Source organism: Megalops cyprinoides, chromosome 7 (genome assembly GCF_013368585.1).
Source record: "Megalops cyprinoides isolate fMegCyp1 chromosome 7, fMegCyp1.pri, whole genome shotgun sequence".
NCBI classification, from domain to species: domain Eukaryota; kingdom Metazoa; phylum Chordata; class Actinopteri; order Elopiformes; family Megalopidae; genus Megalops; species Megalops cyprinoides.
The window spans coordinates 1,374,426-1,390,282 of record NC_050589.1 but is presented as its reverse complement, the minus strand read 5'-3'; the positions used below and the strand labels follow the sequence as shown (position 1 = coordinate 1,390,282).

Genomic DNA, 15,857 nt, shown 5'->3' with positions numbered 1-15,857 from the left:
GCAACGCACTCAGGGGCAGGTGGGGAACAGACCAGAAAGCATGAATTTTTGCATAGTATTAAATGAACAGAATTCTTTATGTACAATTATTGTCTGAATTTAAAAAAGTAAAAAAAAAAAAAAACAATCCAGATTAATACCTATAATTTACCCATATCTGACCAGAGTGCCTGACTTGCATTCTTTTTTTTTCTGCTGAGTACAATACAGAGAAGCTGTAAGTGCCGCATTCACATGGTGGCCGATGCATCACCTCACTAATGAGCTGGACTGCTGTAAGAGCCAGAACTGAAATTCTGATCAGCATGTCCGACAGCACGGTACAGGAGGAAGGTCTCCCCCCCGTGGTTGTTTTTGGAAGTGCAGTTCCGCGTTCCAGTTCCTGCTTTTACCTAAAAATCCCACTTTGATAAATGTAGCACCTCCTTGTGGACATTGATTATGATTATTATCGCTTTAAGATTTTTGTGACTTTGATCAAATCATGTATATGATCATGCAGATTTAACCAGCTTCATCTGTAATGAGGCTCCACAGAGCGGGCCACTTTGTGAAACCTTCTGAACATGTAGCAGTCACTAACTAAATAACGGATGACATCTTGAATCAGAGAGCTTCATCATTGTATACATCCAACGAAGTTCATGTGCTATTCACATCACACGTGAATATGAATTCACATTCAAATATGAATCAGCTCCTGCCATTTATTTTAAAGCTGGATTTTCTTTTTGGTTAATGAAAAAATGACTTCAAAAGGTTGGCTCTAGTTTGTTTTCAAAACATACAGATAGAATTGATATATAAAAGAACATTTAAATATAGCATTTCAGTGAAAGTTCCACCCCTGTGATGTTTCAGTGTTTTCCAAAGGATCCTTCTCTGAAGTCTTGTGGATGCGCCTATGTAAATATTATAGCTGAATTTACCCGCCGCCGAGGAAAGTAGCTGCTTTCATACACATATACACATATACACATAACACCTGCATACACACAGCAAAGTCATCAACACCCCCTTTAGTCATAAACACAGTAAGAGCAGTAGAACAGGGCTGTTAACATCCTGAGGCACACGCAGAGTCTTACCTCGGAATGAATGAGCCAATCACAGAGCACAGAATTTTCAAATACCAATTAGTAAATACTGAGACGAGAGTTTGCTTAATGATGAATGCTTTACAGCCTGGAATAAGATCACACTGAAATATCCACCAGCAGAGGTTTCCTCCATAACACTGCAGACCATTTTTTTGTTGTTCTACTTTGTGTTGTTTTTTAGTCTGAAATATTCTCTTTGTGTGTTGTTCAAAATGTCAACAGCCCAGAAGCTTGAATATAAAATAAAAGATATCATATTGAATACAGTTTTCAACAAAACATTTGATTCTTATACAGATAAGCCAAAATATAACTTAGTAATTGTTTCTAATATACATATCCATCCTTTGATGTTTCCACAAAATTGAAATCATTTCCTTTAAATGAGACATATTTATATGGTGGACATTCAACACAGTCTGTCCTGAATGGCACTCTCAGGTTTTTCAAGCTTTGAATAAAATTAAGAATTAAATAGAAATAAAAGCCTTCATCTTAAGATTTGAGTTTGGACATGAAGTATGCCGAGATGATCCAAAAAAAACATATAATAGTAATATTCCATATTATATGTATATCCCATCAGAATTTGGCTTTTTCGCTTTATTAAAATATCTACATTATGTTTTTGAATTGGATAAATTCAGTGCACATTTTGTAATGAAACAGTCCTCCAAGCACTCCAACCATTTCCAAGACAACTGCAGTATCAATTCTTACCCTATAGCAAAAGCAGGACATACAGACCCATCCGCAGTTAAGTACTAGGAGATGTCTTCCCAAACCCTGGTTAAGGACAAAGACATACCTTCCCAAACCCTTGTTAAGGACCAGGACACACCTTTCCAAATCTTTGTTTAGGACCAGGACACACCTTCCGAAACCCTCGTTAGGAGATAAATTAGATAAAGTGATAAGTACTGGAGTAGTAGAGACAGATACGAGGCCACATGCCAACAAAGATTAACTCTATAAATATAATATTTTAATAAATGCTATTATTGATAAATTCCTCTTTCCTGCAGGTGCAGAGTTGATCCCTGCAACCTTAATACATTTTCATTTGAATAATTAACTAAATAAACTGATACAGTAAAGCCCATGCCACATAATAACTTCAAAAACTCACAGACCAGCGAAACAGAAAACATGTCTTGAAATCTCAGTCTGTAGGACTTACCTCTGAAACAAAATAAATTCTAAATCTAATTTAACTGAAATTAAAGATAAGTATAAAAAACAAACAAACAAAAAACTTGATATACATTCATGCAGGAGCAATTATTCTTATATCTCTCTTTGAATGATTATTAAATATAGTCATATTATTGGAGGGAGCGATGGATCTGAACACCCTCCTCCTCTCCCCTACCAGGACAGCAGCCCTTCCAGGAGGTGTGTCCCGCACACAGCCACATGGGAGCTGATTTTACCCATCTGGCCAGCTTTGCTAACCTCTGAGTTTCTCCCGTTTGTATTCAGAGCACTGTGGCCTCAAGCACTGAATGTGTGATGTTTTGCTGGGACAGTCAGAGCAAGGTCACCCCGCTTTTGCAGAATGGCAACAGCAAGGTCACCTCGCTTTCGAAGAGCAACAGTGAGGTCTCAACACTGTGTAGAGGAGCAACAGAGAAGTCTCCATACTGTGAGGAAGGTTTGGAGCGAGGCCACCCTGCTGTACGGGACAGGTACAGTGAGGTCTCCGCACTGTACAAAAGACCAAGAGCGGAGTCTCCCCTCTGTGTAAAAGCGCAACAGCGTGGTCTCCCTTCTGTGTAAAAAGTGCAACAGCGTGGTCTTCCCTCTGTGTAAAAGTGCAACAGCATGGTCTCCCCTCTGTGTAAAAGCGCAACAGCGTGGTCTCCCCTCTGTGTAAAAGCGCAACAGCGGGGTCTCGGCGCTGAGTGAAAGCGCAGCTGTGAGGTATCTGCGCTGCGTCGGGGAGCTACAGTGAGGTCTCCACACTGTGCAGGGGGCTGCTGGGGCTGGAGGAAGCGGCAGACTTACTGGTGTCGATGGTCAGGTTGATGCCGCTGTCGGCCGTGTTGTTGTTCTTGCTGGGTGAGGAGGGCTGGCTGGAGATGCGCTTCAGTCCTGACCCCTCCAGCGTGTGGGCGTGGTCTATGAGGGGGAGGTGGGGCTGCGAGTCCTCTATCCTGAACTCCGGATGAGTCATGAAGCTGTGAATGGATGTCCTGGACTCTGGCTTCTCCAGGGAGTCATAGAGAGAGCTGCGGAATGCATTCACAACGCGGATCTGCGGAGGACGAGAGCAGCGTTAGACAGGGCCTCCGCCAGACGGAGGTGCGCCGAGCAGCCGCGAGCCCGGGGTGACACCCAAAATCATCAGGCTCGAGGTTTAGGGGCCAACAACAGTCATCCCTTTTACATGTGATACAGGTCTGTGTGGAACTGTAAGAAACCATGAATTAAATGAAAGCTTCAAAGAAAAACTGGGGTACGAAGCAGCAGCAGGTACTGTATGATGGAGACCAGGGTATACAGTATAGGTCTAACACCAGGCTCCAGTGTGGTGTTTACCTAGAGACAAGCCATGTTAATAAGAATGCACAGGTGGAAGTCATGCAGGCAGAGGAGGTCAGAGGGGAGGAGAGGCAGCAGGAGGCCGAGGGTTCGTCTCAACCTCTCACAGTTTCGGAGGAGAAAAAAACACAGAGACTCCGAACACAGACAGAGAGAGAGAGACACAGAGAGGGCACGGGGGCTGGGGTGACGGAACAGATGGAGTGTGTTTCCACAGTGTCACGACAACGGGAGCAGGCCACAAGCTCAGAGGCAAAGCAGACGCCACACACCACACAAGCAGCTCAAGACAACACCATGTGGGAGCAGGAGGACTGACGGCACACAGACAGCTGGAACACATGGAGAGGACAGTAAACACTCAAGTATAGCGCCCTCACACAGAGCACCAGCGCTAACCGGCTCCTAACATCCCTCACACAGAGCACCAGCGCTAACCAGCTCCTAACATCCCTCACACAGAGCACCAGCGCTAACCAGCTCCTAACATGACCAGCGCTAACCGGCTCCTGACATCCCTCACACAGAGCACCAGCGCTAACCGGCTCCTAACATGACCAGCGCTAACCGGCTCCTAACATCCCTCACACAGAGCACCAGCGCTAACCGGCTCCTAACATGACCAGCGCTAACCGGCTCCTAACATCCCTCACACAGAGCACCAGCGCTAACCGGCTCCTAACATGACCAGCGCTAACCGGCTCCTAACATCCCTCACACAGAGCACCAGCGCTAACCGGCTCCTAACATGACCAGCGCTAACCGGCTCCTAACATCCCTCACACAGAGCACCAGTGCTAATCGGCTCCTGACATCACCAGCGCTAACCGGCTCCTGACATCACTCACACAGAACACCAGCGCTAACCAGCTGAACATATGTGTTCACACTGGGTAAGATCAAAGTGAATGGGTACAGGACGATACTGCACATCTGTACCACAGAGCCAGAGAGGGCGTTTGAGTATTTCAGATATGAACAATGGAAGAGGTTACGAGAAGCACCAGAATATTTCTAAGGCTAAGCACAGACACCACGGTCTGAATGGAGCTCCTTGTATTTATGTTATATGTTGTAGTATATGATGTAGTATTTTATTACAGTTTAAGAATGGTTTCCTTTGTAGAAACATTATATGTTGGAAAATTGAGCTCACTACAGGTTAAATAGTTAAAAGATTTCACTTTAAAGGAGTGGAGTCTTTGTGTAAAAGAATACATAAATTACTACCGACACACGACTGCATGACTGTTTTGCATATTCAGTCAGTTCCTGTGTTGCTTTATTACACTTATTGGTTATGACTTTCATTTGATGAAGAAAAACTGACTCTCGGGGTTTAGCATTCAGGATTTTAAATTTCATGGGCTATGGAAACAGTCACATGAAACAAATGTGACTTGACCTTCACAGGATACCACAGGACTAAACTGGTTCATTTATCAGGCACTGCTACCCTGTGACACCTTCAGTCTCAATAAAGTTAGATCAGTTTGAATAACACATGATAATGAAGGTCAGGATTAACCACACAGTTGGATCTGACTACACCCCTACGGAGGCACAGACAGCGCTACACACAACGTAACTCACAGGTGACGAGGCGGAGAGGACAGATGGAGCAGCCTAACTCACACAGGACTACAGCGGGGAGCCTAATATAGCTCAGCTCACACAAGACTACTACTGAACAGGGACCAATAAAGCTCAGCTCAGACATGACTACAATGGAGAGACCAATAAAGCTCAGCTCAGACAGGACAACCATGGAGAGACCAATAAAGCTCAGCTCAGACAGGACTACAACAGAGAGATTAATAAAGCTCAGCTCACAGGGCAACCATGGAGAGACCAATAAAGCTCAGGTCAGACAGGACTACAGTGGAGAGATAAATAAAGTTTGGCTCAGACAGGACTACAGTAGAGACTAATAAAGCTCAGCTTGTCTCCACAGAAGCACTAGGATAAACAACCTTTTTCCCCTGAAAAAGAGGATGTGCCTTAAGGTGCCAGACAGACCATCTCTACACCCACAGACAAAGCAGGCCCAAGCTTAGCCTCTATCAGTCACTAAAGTGAGTTACAAACAGACAGTGCTGGCTTATACTTGAATGTTTACCCAGGCCGGTGAGCTTGTTGCAGAGAGATTAGTTCATGTTCATTTGAGAGAGAGGAGGGACTCACAACCTGAGACTGTGTCCTGCAGGGACGACCTTTGCCCCGGAACCATTAGCACCCTGGAGGAAACAAACACATTCAGCACTGAGCCCGACCCGCTGCTCTCAGCCAATAGGAAACAGCTGAACACACAACTGACAGGAAGCTCTCCAGAGGACAACATAAGACCACAAGCAGAGAGTGTGTGCCCAGGAGTGCCACGCTGTGCCTGAATAAAGCGAACAAACAACCTCACCTGCAGGAATCGCGATGTATTAACGGCACCTGTGAGTTACCTGTGAGAGCTGCTCTGTGCTACAGCAGCAGACCCACGTGTTCGGTAACACAGTGACTCAGCCTCCCTCTGAGAGAGCTTCTGTGATCCCACTGAATGGCTCTGTACTTCCTCATTGCCGTAGATTGATTTCAGCCGGGAATGTTAGATTAAATTAAGATATGTTAATTTACATACTAAAGTCTATCTGCATGGGTTACAAACCTTTAAACGGTTCCAAGCTTCCAATGCAATGTGACTGCAAGGATGAATATAACCAATTGGAGTTTATTTCTCTGTTGTGGCTTGCTGTGCAATCACCCCTTGTTTAGACAGAATAAGAGGTAATGAATTCTTCATTTACTTCTAGGCAGGGGGTGTGTCTAAACATTATGCCTCAGCAGGTCAGAATCTTTTTATTTTTCCAGTTTTGGCCTTTAATAAACAGTGTCAAGAGGAGATAATTAGAGTCCTTGATCTGAGCCACATGGCTGCTGTGTTACTGGCTAAGTCCCACACACGCCCACCTCTGAGTGGGGCTGTTAGTACAGTATCAGAGCCCATCTGAGGCACTCCATTCACAAAATGTAGAGATACGTAACTAACTGCTTTCGGAAAGTAACGTCACTGAGTTATTGCTGAAAATGTGGCTGGTGAAGCCACTGATTCGCTGTTGAATTTAAGCCTGAATTTTCCCATGAGCCACCTGTGTAGCGTGAGTGAACCCTGCATCAGCAGTACCGTAATCACAGGGGCACGTGTGAGAGAAGGGGTGATCTCGGGAGCCTGAGGGCAGGTGGCACCCCTGAGTCGCACTCTGATGATGTCACTCACGGGCGCCGGGGCTGGTGGGGGGAGAGAGAGCATTGGACAGGGACACGTGAGAGGGGCTACAGACATGGGGAACATCGTGGCCCTGGCTGGCGGAGGAGGACTGCCGTCTCAGCGGCCCCTGCAAAGGAGTCCCGCTCTTGAACGTGTTCACCACCTCCATCTGCAACGGGGAGAGAGAGTGACAGCCTCACCCAGGGTCTACAAACACACGCACACACACACACACACACACATCACCCAGAGCCTGAACACACACATGCACACACACACACACACACACACACACACACACACGCCTCACCCAGAGCCTGAACACACACACACACACACACACACACACACACACACGCCTCACCCAGAGCCTGAACACACACACACACATGCATTCATACATATACATACACACTCATACATGCACACACACTCATTACATACCTACATACTCACACACACATGCAGAAACACACACACACATATATTCATTCACACACACACACACACACATAGAGCTCTTGTAGGAGAGCAGGTTTTCCTCCATGTACACAGAGGAAGAAAGCAGAGTCAGATCAACAACATGATGAGTTCAGAGTAAAAGCCTGTGCACATTTCACCTTAGCGCAGAGATATCATTACAGCATTCCACAGTAATCAATGCCACTTCCTGGATCTGGCACTGCAGGAGCCTCTGGGAAATATGTGGAGGTCTGGTGGGCAGCTGCTCGGTGGGGAATCCACACAGTGTGTGGCTCAGCGTAGGAGGACATAGTACTCTGAATCAGGATCAGTCCTGTGTGTTTGTAGAGCCTTATCTGTGGATATTCTATGCTGTCTCACACTGATCCAGGGTCGGTGTGGTGTGCATGCAGAGCTCTCTCACCTGGGTCTGAATCCTGCTTAGCCCTCGGAACCAGAGGATCTGGCCCCGCCGGAGCTCTCTCTCGCCGTGATCAATCTCCTCCTCCTCGTCGTTCAGCTCCTCCTCCGGGACCTCCTCCTTATAGGTCAGCTGCCCCGCCCCCTTCAGGAAGTTTAACCTGCTATTGGGTATCGTGGCGATCACCTGACCCAGGGGGAGGAGACATGATAGCAGGACGGTTCCTCATACACACGCTGCAGTGACTCTGCTGTGACATATCAGGCAGGAAGGGTTAAAAAGCTTGCATTTACCTGACCCCAAACCAGCTCTCCGAGCCCCAGAAACACGCACCACATCCACTTCTCCAGGTCCAGGGGTGAGCAGCTGAAGGGTTTCCCCCCAAACTGCACGATGACGACCTGAGAGCAGAGCGCAGAGGTCACACGCTTCCGTTTCAGCCAATCAGAGCCCCGGAGCAGTGCAGTGAGGCTGTTCTCACCTGGATGGCGAAGGTGCCCAGCACGATGGAGCAGAAGATGGGGTTCCGGAAGATTCCGTCAAACACGTTGCGCTCGCCGTGGATCTTGCGGGCGTTGATCTCGTTGAAGAGCTGCATCATGACGAAGGTGTTGAAGATGACGGTGTAGTGCTCGGACGGGGGAGAGTGCAGCGGTGCGTTCCTCCCGTTGTCCATGTCGAAGATCTGCTCACCTGAGCGTGCGGGAGAGAAACGCATCACTGCATCACACTCTGACAGTCCCCACGGAGAAGGTTCTGAGCAGTGGTCTACAGACAGCACCAGCAATCCCGGGTCTGCTAATCACCCTCTCTGCTCAGGTCAAAGTCCTAATTTGCCTCTTGAATGATTTCAGAGTACAGAAGGATCCCTTAATTCTTTTCCTTGGTTTAATTTCATTGCATAATAACAGCAATCCCAAGTCAAATCACGTATCTATAAAGGAACAGGATTAGAGTGAAGTGGCTTGTTTCTTCTGTCCAGATGGAAAAAGGTTCACGACATGAGTCCTTTGTCCTGGTTAACAGAAAGATAAGCGTGATAATAGTGTTGCTTGATTATGCTTTGTTCATATATATCCTCAACAGTATCTCCCACAGTATTCTCAGAAGCTTCTGCTTGTGATCATCTGCTTCTCAAATAAACTCTAGAGTCATGGAAGCACTTGCCCAGAGCTGTGGATCTGGTGATTCAAATGATCACATCCCAACACTCCCAAAGCCTTCTCGTGAAAGCTCAGGTGTGAGCTGCGTTTAGGGCGGGGCTCTGCTGCACTCACCCACAAAGAGCAGGGTGAAGATGATGGAGAGCTGGTAGAGGCCGTGACCCAGGATGTTCTTCATCATGGTGAGGGAGATGAGGGGGTTGTTGCGGCCGTAGGGTTTGCGCAGCAGCAGGGACTCGGTGGGAGGCTCGGTGGCCAGAGCCAGAGAGGCGAAGGTGTCCATGATCAGATTCACCCACAGCATCTGCACCGCCTTCAGGGGGGAGTCCTGCAGAGAGACACACACCGCACTGTTACACACACACACATCACACACACACACACACACACATACACACATACACACATACACACACACACACACACACACACACACACACACACACACACACACATACACATACACACACACACACACACACATACATACACACCTGTGTGATACAGGCCCCAGTGAAGGCCACAATGACAGCCACCACGTTGACAGTGAGCTGGAACTGCAGGAACTTGGAGATGCTGTCATACACATTCCTCCCCCACATCACCGCCTTCACGATGCTGGAGAAATTATCGTCCGTCAGGATGATGTCTGAGGCCTCCTTCGCCACATCAGTGCCAGCGATGCCCTGCAAGGGAAGCGGGCAATACAGGACCTGAGACAATTCACCCAGGAGAACAATCAGGTTTCTCTGGAGCTCATACGGGTCACTCCGCAGCTGAATCAGGCCTCACTGGATCTGAATCGGGCCTCACTGAGATCAAGTCTCAGTAGAGATGAAACAGATCTCACTGGAGCTGATTATAATGATCAGTCTATCAAATTTTCAAACACTCTGTTGTCAGGGGATTTGAACTGCCTGAATTACAGCATTCAGTAACATCTGTGTGAACACACACACACACACACACACTGAATTTAAGAGGGAGGGGCTGCAAGGCATTATGGGCCTTTGAAGTTCAAGAACTGAAAACTGGCACTCATTTCCTGCCAGGCTGAGGAGCAGTAAAACCAGGACACAGAAATCTGATGGAGAGTACTGAGGAGGTACATTCATGTCAGCACGGCGGCTTCTTAGCCGGCTTTGTTGTTTTCGCTGTCCATGTGCTCATGTTTACTGTTTTCCCCTGTGTTCCAGCCCTGCCCTGTTCTCCGCCCTGTCTCCGCCCACCTGTGCCTGATCACCTGCCTGCCTGCACACCTGCATCTCATCCCCTCATCTGACTCCCCCTATATATTCCCTGTTTGTTGCGCGCTCTTTGCTAGTTCGTCTCAGTCCTCCTGTTTCGCTACCAGCCGTTCTTTGTTCTGTTTTGCCTGCCCGTTTTCGCGACCCAGCGTGTTCCTCTCGACCTCAATTTTTGTATCCGTTTTCTGGTTGTTGTTCGCCATGTTTTCCCTGGTTTTTGACTTTGCCTGTTCTGACCTCGTTTTTTGGATTCCGTTTTGGATACAATAAACTCGCCTTGTTCATCGTGCCTTCCTGTCTGCGCCCGAGCCCCCTGACAATTCAAGACTAAATAATATTTTGTTTCTTTTTGCTATCCGAAACAGAAGTCTAGTCAGATACTAGACTAGGCTGGGTAAATAACCGGAAATGATCAATGATTAAGAGTCAAAATTAGTCAGAGTGGAAGGGAGCAATCACAGCCAGGGAGAAACATAAGAGTACGGCATTCAGATATTGTGCATACTCAGTATCCCCACTGGGGGGCGCTCCAGTTCCAAAGGAGCGATAAAAAGCAGGCAAACGTAACACAGCCAGGAGGCGAAACCCACAGCTTTGCAGGCAGTGCTGGAATGAAATGAAAATCTCATCACAGAATCGCAGAATTCAGGCCGATTCCCTTCCCTCTCTGCCTCTCGGGGGGCCATGGCCTGGGGGAGGGGTGTGTGGGGAGGCTGAGCTCTCACCATAGCGAATCCCACATCTGCCTTCTTCAGCGCCGGTCCATCGTTGGTTCCATCCCCCGTCACGGCCACAACCTGCCTCTGGTCCACCAGCGTGCTGTCGATGATACCTGCAAGTGCACACAGCAGTCAGTCCAACACTAACAACACCAACACTGCTGCTACTGTTACTGCTGCCACTGATAATAACAATAATAACAATAATAACAATAATAATAATGACTGTCCTACCTTTGACTAGTGTGTGTTTGTCCGTCGGTGAGGATCTGGCCAGAACTCGGAGTTTGGGCCACAGCTTGTCAATTCGCTCTTGCTCCACCTACAGCAGGAGACCCAGAGTCACACACACAGTCAGCATATGTGTCAGAGTAACGCAGTGTGCAGTGTGTCACAGGAACGCAGTGTGCAGTGTGTCACAGTAACGCAGTGTGCAGCGTGTCACAGGAACGCAGTGTGCAGTGTGTCAGAGTAACGCAGTGTGCAGCGTGTCACAGGAACGCAGTGTGCAGTGTGTCACAGTAACGCAGTGTGCAGCGTGTCACAGTAACGCAGTGTGCAGTGTGTCACAGGAACGCAGTGTGCAGCAGTGTCACAGGAACGCAGTGTGCAGCAGTGTCACAGGAACGCAGTGTGCAGCAGTGTGCAGTGTGTCACAGGAACGCAGTGTGCAGCAGTGTGCAGTGTGTCACAGGAACGCAGTGTGCAGTGTGTCACAGGAACGCAGTGTGCAGTGTGTCACAGTAACGCAGTGTGCAGTGTGTCACAGGAACACAGTGTGCAGTGTGTCACAGGAACGCAGTGTGCAGTGTGTCACAGTAACTTTGCACTGAACAGACATCGCAGTAACAGTCTGCACTACACAAAGAGCCGTTACCGGGTTTGAAAAAGACACTACGCTAACTAAATATTGCAAATTTCACAAAATTAGATGATTTGTGTTCATTTAAATTATTTTCAAACACTACTCAGTTGACACTTCTGAAAACATCTGCTTTAATCTATTGTCAGATTACTCAAATTTTATGTTATAGTATTACTTTCAGATATTATGATATCTCTTCCCATGTTTCAGATCTGATCTCTTTTGGCTTGATTATGTGTGATTCACTGCTCGCTTTGTTTGAATAAATTGACTTGCTTGTAGCCGTAATCTACTAAGCTGCCTTTAAAATGCACAGTTACGATGCTTTTCAAGGTTCAGCATTCTGAACAAAATACATATCACAATAAACCTTCGCATGTAGATGTTTTACACTGCTTTTAATGTGTGTCATACTACTCCTACTATCAGCAACAACAATAATAATAATTATAACAATAATAATAACAAAATAACAATAATGATGATGATGACGATGATGATGTTGCCGCTGACCTCTCCCTTCTGGTTGCGGATCCGCCGGTTGAACTCTTTCCCGTCGATGCACAGGAAGTCCTCTCCCGGGTGTATGATGCCGCACTTGATGGCGATGGCACGGGCGGTGTTAATGTTGTCTCCGGTAACCATGCGCACGGTGATGCCCGCGCGCTGGCACTTCCTGATTGCCTCAGGCACCTGCGGGCACAGGTGGGCACGCCGCTGTGGGTTCATTCAGGCTCACCAGGTGCAGGAGAGCCTGGCCATTTGCCATTGCCAATATTCCAATATCGCTACCTACCCCCCCTCACTGCCTGCTGTCAGGCCACAGGTCTCCCAGGCAACACCTGCACTCTCACATCCCACGTATTGCATATTGACTGCAGTGTTGCTGTGTATTATACCTGCTCTGTGTAGGGAGACAATCCCCTTTGTGTGTAAGTCTGTTATCTGTGCAGTGCAGTATACAGGGGTTTCCCCTGCACCCCCCGAACAGACAGAGTCCGTTTGGCTCGACTCCCCAAGCACTCAGTCTCCACAGCATCCATCTACAAAGCTGAGTGTCTCCCCAAGAGCTGGGTATGCCTTGGATTCAAACCAGCAACCTTCTGTTTACACACTCAGCTCCTTAACACACTGCTTTACACTGTTACAGAAGAGAATAAGCTCAGCTCCTTAACTTACTACTTTACACTGTTACAGTAGAGTGAGCTCAGCTCCTTAACACACTGCATTACGCAGTAACCGGATTCCTCGAGTGGGGACTCCACCGCCAGCCCACGCACTGTAGCGTGTAGCTCTGAGAGTAAAGCCGCTCCACCGCAGGGAGCAGCGAGACTCCTGCTCTCGGGGGAGACTCTCATTTGCGTTTCCTGCAGGACAGAACATGGTGAGCGTGCTTCGCTACACGCTCACAGTCCTCATTACAGCGAGGAGCGCGCTGCTTCACAGGGAGAGACACGCTAATGACCCGTCCCAGGCTGGGCTCTCGCACATGAAAGAGGGCCTCTCCGCCTGCCTGCTATTTCCTGTTTTAATGACTACCTTCAAGAGCAGGTAGGACAAGTTAGCATATTATCTGTTTCATTGTAGAATGATGGAAATGCCATTGTTAACTTAGGGAAATAGCATGGAATCATTACTGCAAAGGCAGGGAGCTGAATGGAAATATCATCATCTTCAGGCAGCGGTCTGGCGTAGCGGACAGGGAGCACCCATAACCAGAAGTTATGGATGGTTCACAACCCTGAAGGGACACCAGCTGAACAGACATCTGAAGAAACACGTGGCGTTCAGGAAAACAGCACTGAGAGCAGAGCTGAACACAGACCTCTGCTACTCACAGAACTGAACACAGGCCTCTGCAGCTCACAGAACTGAACACAGACCTCCGCAGCTCACAGAACTGAACACAGACCTCCGCAGCTCACAGAACTGAACACAGGCCACTGCTACTCACAGAACTGAACACAGGCCTCTGCAGCTCACAGAACTGAACACAGACCTCTGCTACTCACAGAACTGAACACAGACCTCTGCTACTCACAGAACTGAACACAGGCCTCTGCAGCTCACAGAACTGAACACAGACCTCTGCTACTCACAGACCTGAACACAGGCCACTGCTACTCACAGAACTGAACACAGACCTCTGCAGCTCACAGAACTGAACACAGGCCACTGCTACTCACAGAACTGAACACAGACCTCTGCTACTCACAGAACTGAACACAGACCTCTGCTACTCACAGAACTGAACACAGGCTTCTGCTACTCACAGAACTGAACACAGACCTCTCCAGCTCACAGAACTGAACACAGGCCTCTGCTACTCACAGAACTGAACACAGGCCTCTGCTACAGGAATACTGTCTTTGTGTTCCTCTGTTTAGCTGGTAGAGAATCAATAAATCCGTCAGTATGAGTCACTCAGAGAGTGAGGAGGAGGAGGAGGGGGCAGAGAGAGAAACAGAGAGGGCAGGGCACAGAGCCATGCGAAAAATAATATACCGAGAATATATTTTAGAGAAGATGGTTTTTAGCTCCATCAAAATATTGAAAACATGTAAATTATTGCCATTTTGGTATACTGCAATAATAGCTCTCTTTTTACATATTTTAAAATGTATGTTCTGGGGGTAAACAGCATATTTCAGAGTACATTACAATACATTTCATTTCTGTATGGGGAGAGAGAAAAAGACAGAGGGAGAGGAAAGAGAAAGAGAAAGACAGGCAGAGAGAGAGAGACTAGCAGGGGCTCTCTTTACAGCTGAAACAGACATAACAGAGATACAAAGTAGACCGACAAATCCTGACCAGTACAGGCTCCGTGACCATACCCTAGTAAATTAAAACAGGTAAACAGGGAAAGTCCTGGTTACTGAAAGAGGAGTGGATATGTGGTCACTGTGAGACAGGAGAGGTACAAACGCAGATGCACTTCCTCCTATATTGTGAAAAATACTCAAAATAAGACATTTATATTTAAAAAAAAAAACTCTCCTAAATTACTAATCATTTAAATTCATTAATTGCAAATAAACTGAAGGGTGATTGTGAAACGTGTGAATCCTGGAGGGAACCGCATCAGTACTGCAGTATGCCACTGCCTGACAGTCTGTGGGACAGTGAGTAACCACCAGTTATTACTAATTAATTCACAACTAATTTAGTCATTATATGTCCATTGTATATGTAGCCATTATTTATTTGTTCATCTTTCTTCCTTCTTTCTTTCCCTTTTGTGTGTGTGTGTATGTGTGACAGAGAGCGAGGGAGAGAGAGTGTTTTGTTTTGGCAAAGCAAATGTGTGTTTGTCATGCCAATGAAGCTTACTGAATTAAAATGAACTGAGCTGACAGAGAGAGGAAGACAGACAGAGAGAGAGAGAGAGAGACAGGCTCAGAGAAGGGAGACAAAAATACAGACGCACAAAGATGGGAATCAAAGACTGCACTCGACGTATTGTGTGTTTATGGAAACACGTCTTACTGAGACTCCTCCTTAAACTGATAACATTAACCCACTGTTACTTTCTGCCCTTCAACAGTGTTGTCACCAACTGTGAATTAAGCTCATCTCACCATGACAACCAAAGGTGAAGCTAATACAATCCTCTGACATGCATGACTATTTTTCACACTACAATTACCACAGTACACCAGGAGGCAGAAGCTTCCAGAAGTGCATCTCCTTGACGTCACCTGAGCAGGACACGGTCACGGTCAGGACACAGTAAGGACATGGTGGTGACATGGTCACGGTCAGGATGTGGTCACGGCCTTTACCTCTGGCCTGACTGGATCCTCGATGCCGACGACGCAGATGGCAGTGAGGTTGGAGAGGATGTCGTTCTCGTTGTCCCAGTCGGGCTCGGGGTCGGCAGGGAAATCGCGGTACGCCACGCAGATGGTCCTAAGCCCGTCACATGCCATTGGCTCGATCACCTTCTTCACCATGTCATCCCGGTCCCGGGGCCGGAACGCCCGTGGCTCACCTGACTTATCCAGGATACGAGAACACCTGCAGGATGACGGTGACAGCGCAGCGTTACGGTCACAGCGCGGCCTCACGGTCACAGCG

General features: G+C 47.5%; 1 protein-coding gene across 13 annotated transcripts in view; it reads right to left on the bottom strand.

Moving 5' to 3' along the window:
* Positions 1–1,629: 1,629 nt before the first annotated feature.
* LOC118780864 (plasma membrane calcium-transporting ATPase 2-like) overlaps positions 1,630–15,857 on the bottom strand; it is a 60,625-nt gene continuing 46,397 nt past the window's right edge. For 8 of the 13 annotated variants that reach the window (XM_036533589.1, XM_036533591.1, XM_036533590.1 and 5 more), the window contains 10 exons: positions 15,563–15,797; positions 12,291–12,470; positions 11,147–11,234; positions 10,919–11,025; positions 9,441–9,632; positions 9,061–9,274; positions 8,265–8,476; positions 8,077–8,184; positions 7,787–7,969; positions 3,046–3,357 (listed from right to left, as the gene is read on the bottom strand). In XM_036533589.1, coding sequence (XP_036389482.1) covers positions 3,046–3,357; positions 7,787–7,969; positions 8,077–8,184; positions 8,265–8,476; positions 9,061–9,274; positions 9,441–9,632; positions 10,919–11,025; positions 11,147–11,234; positions 12,291–12,470; positions 15,563–15,797 — 1,831 coding nt within the window. Of the gene's footprint in view, positions 3,358–5,831; positions 5,882–6,909; positions 7,070–7,786; positions 7,970–8,076; positions 8,185–8,264; positions 8,477–9,060; positions 9,275–9,440; positions 9,633–10,918; positions 11,026–11,146; positions 11,235–12,290; positions 12,471–15,562; positions 15,798–15,857 lie in introns of all 13 variants that reach the window. The other 5 variants (XM_036533596.1, XM_036533598.1, XM_036533599.1 and 2 more) reach the window with 3 other exon arrangements.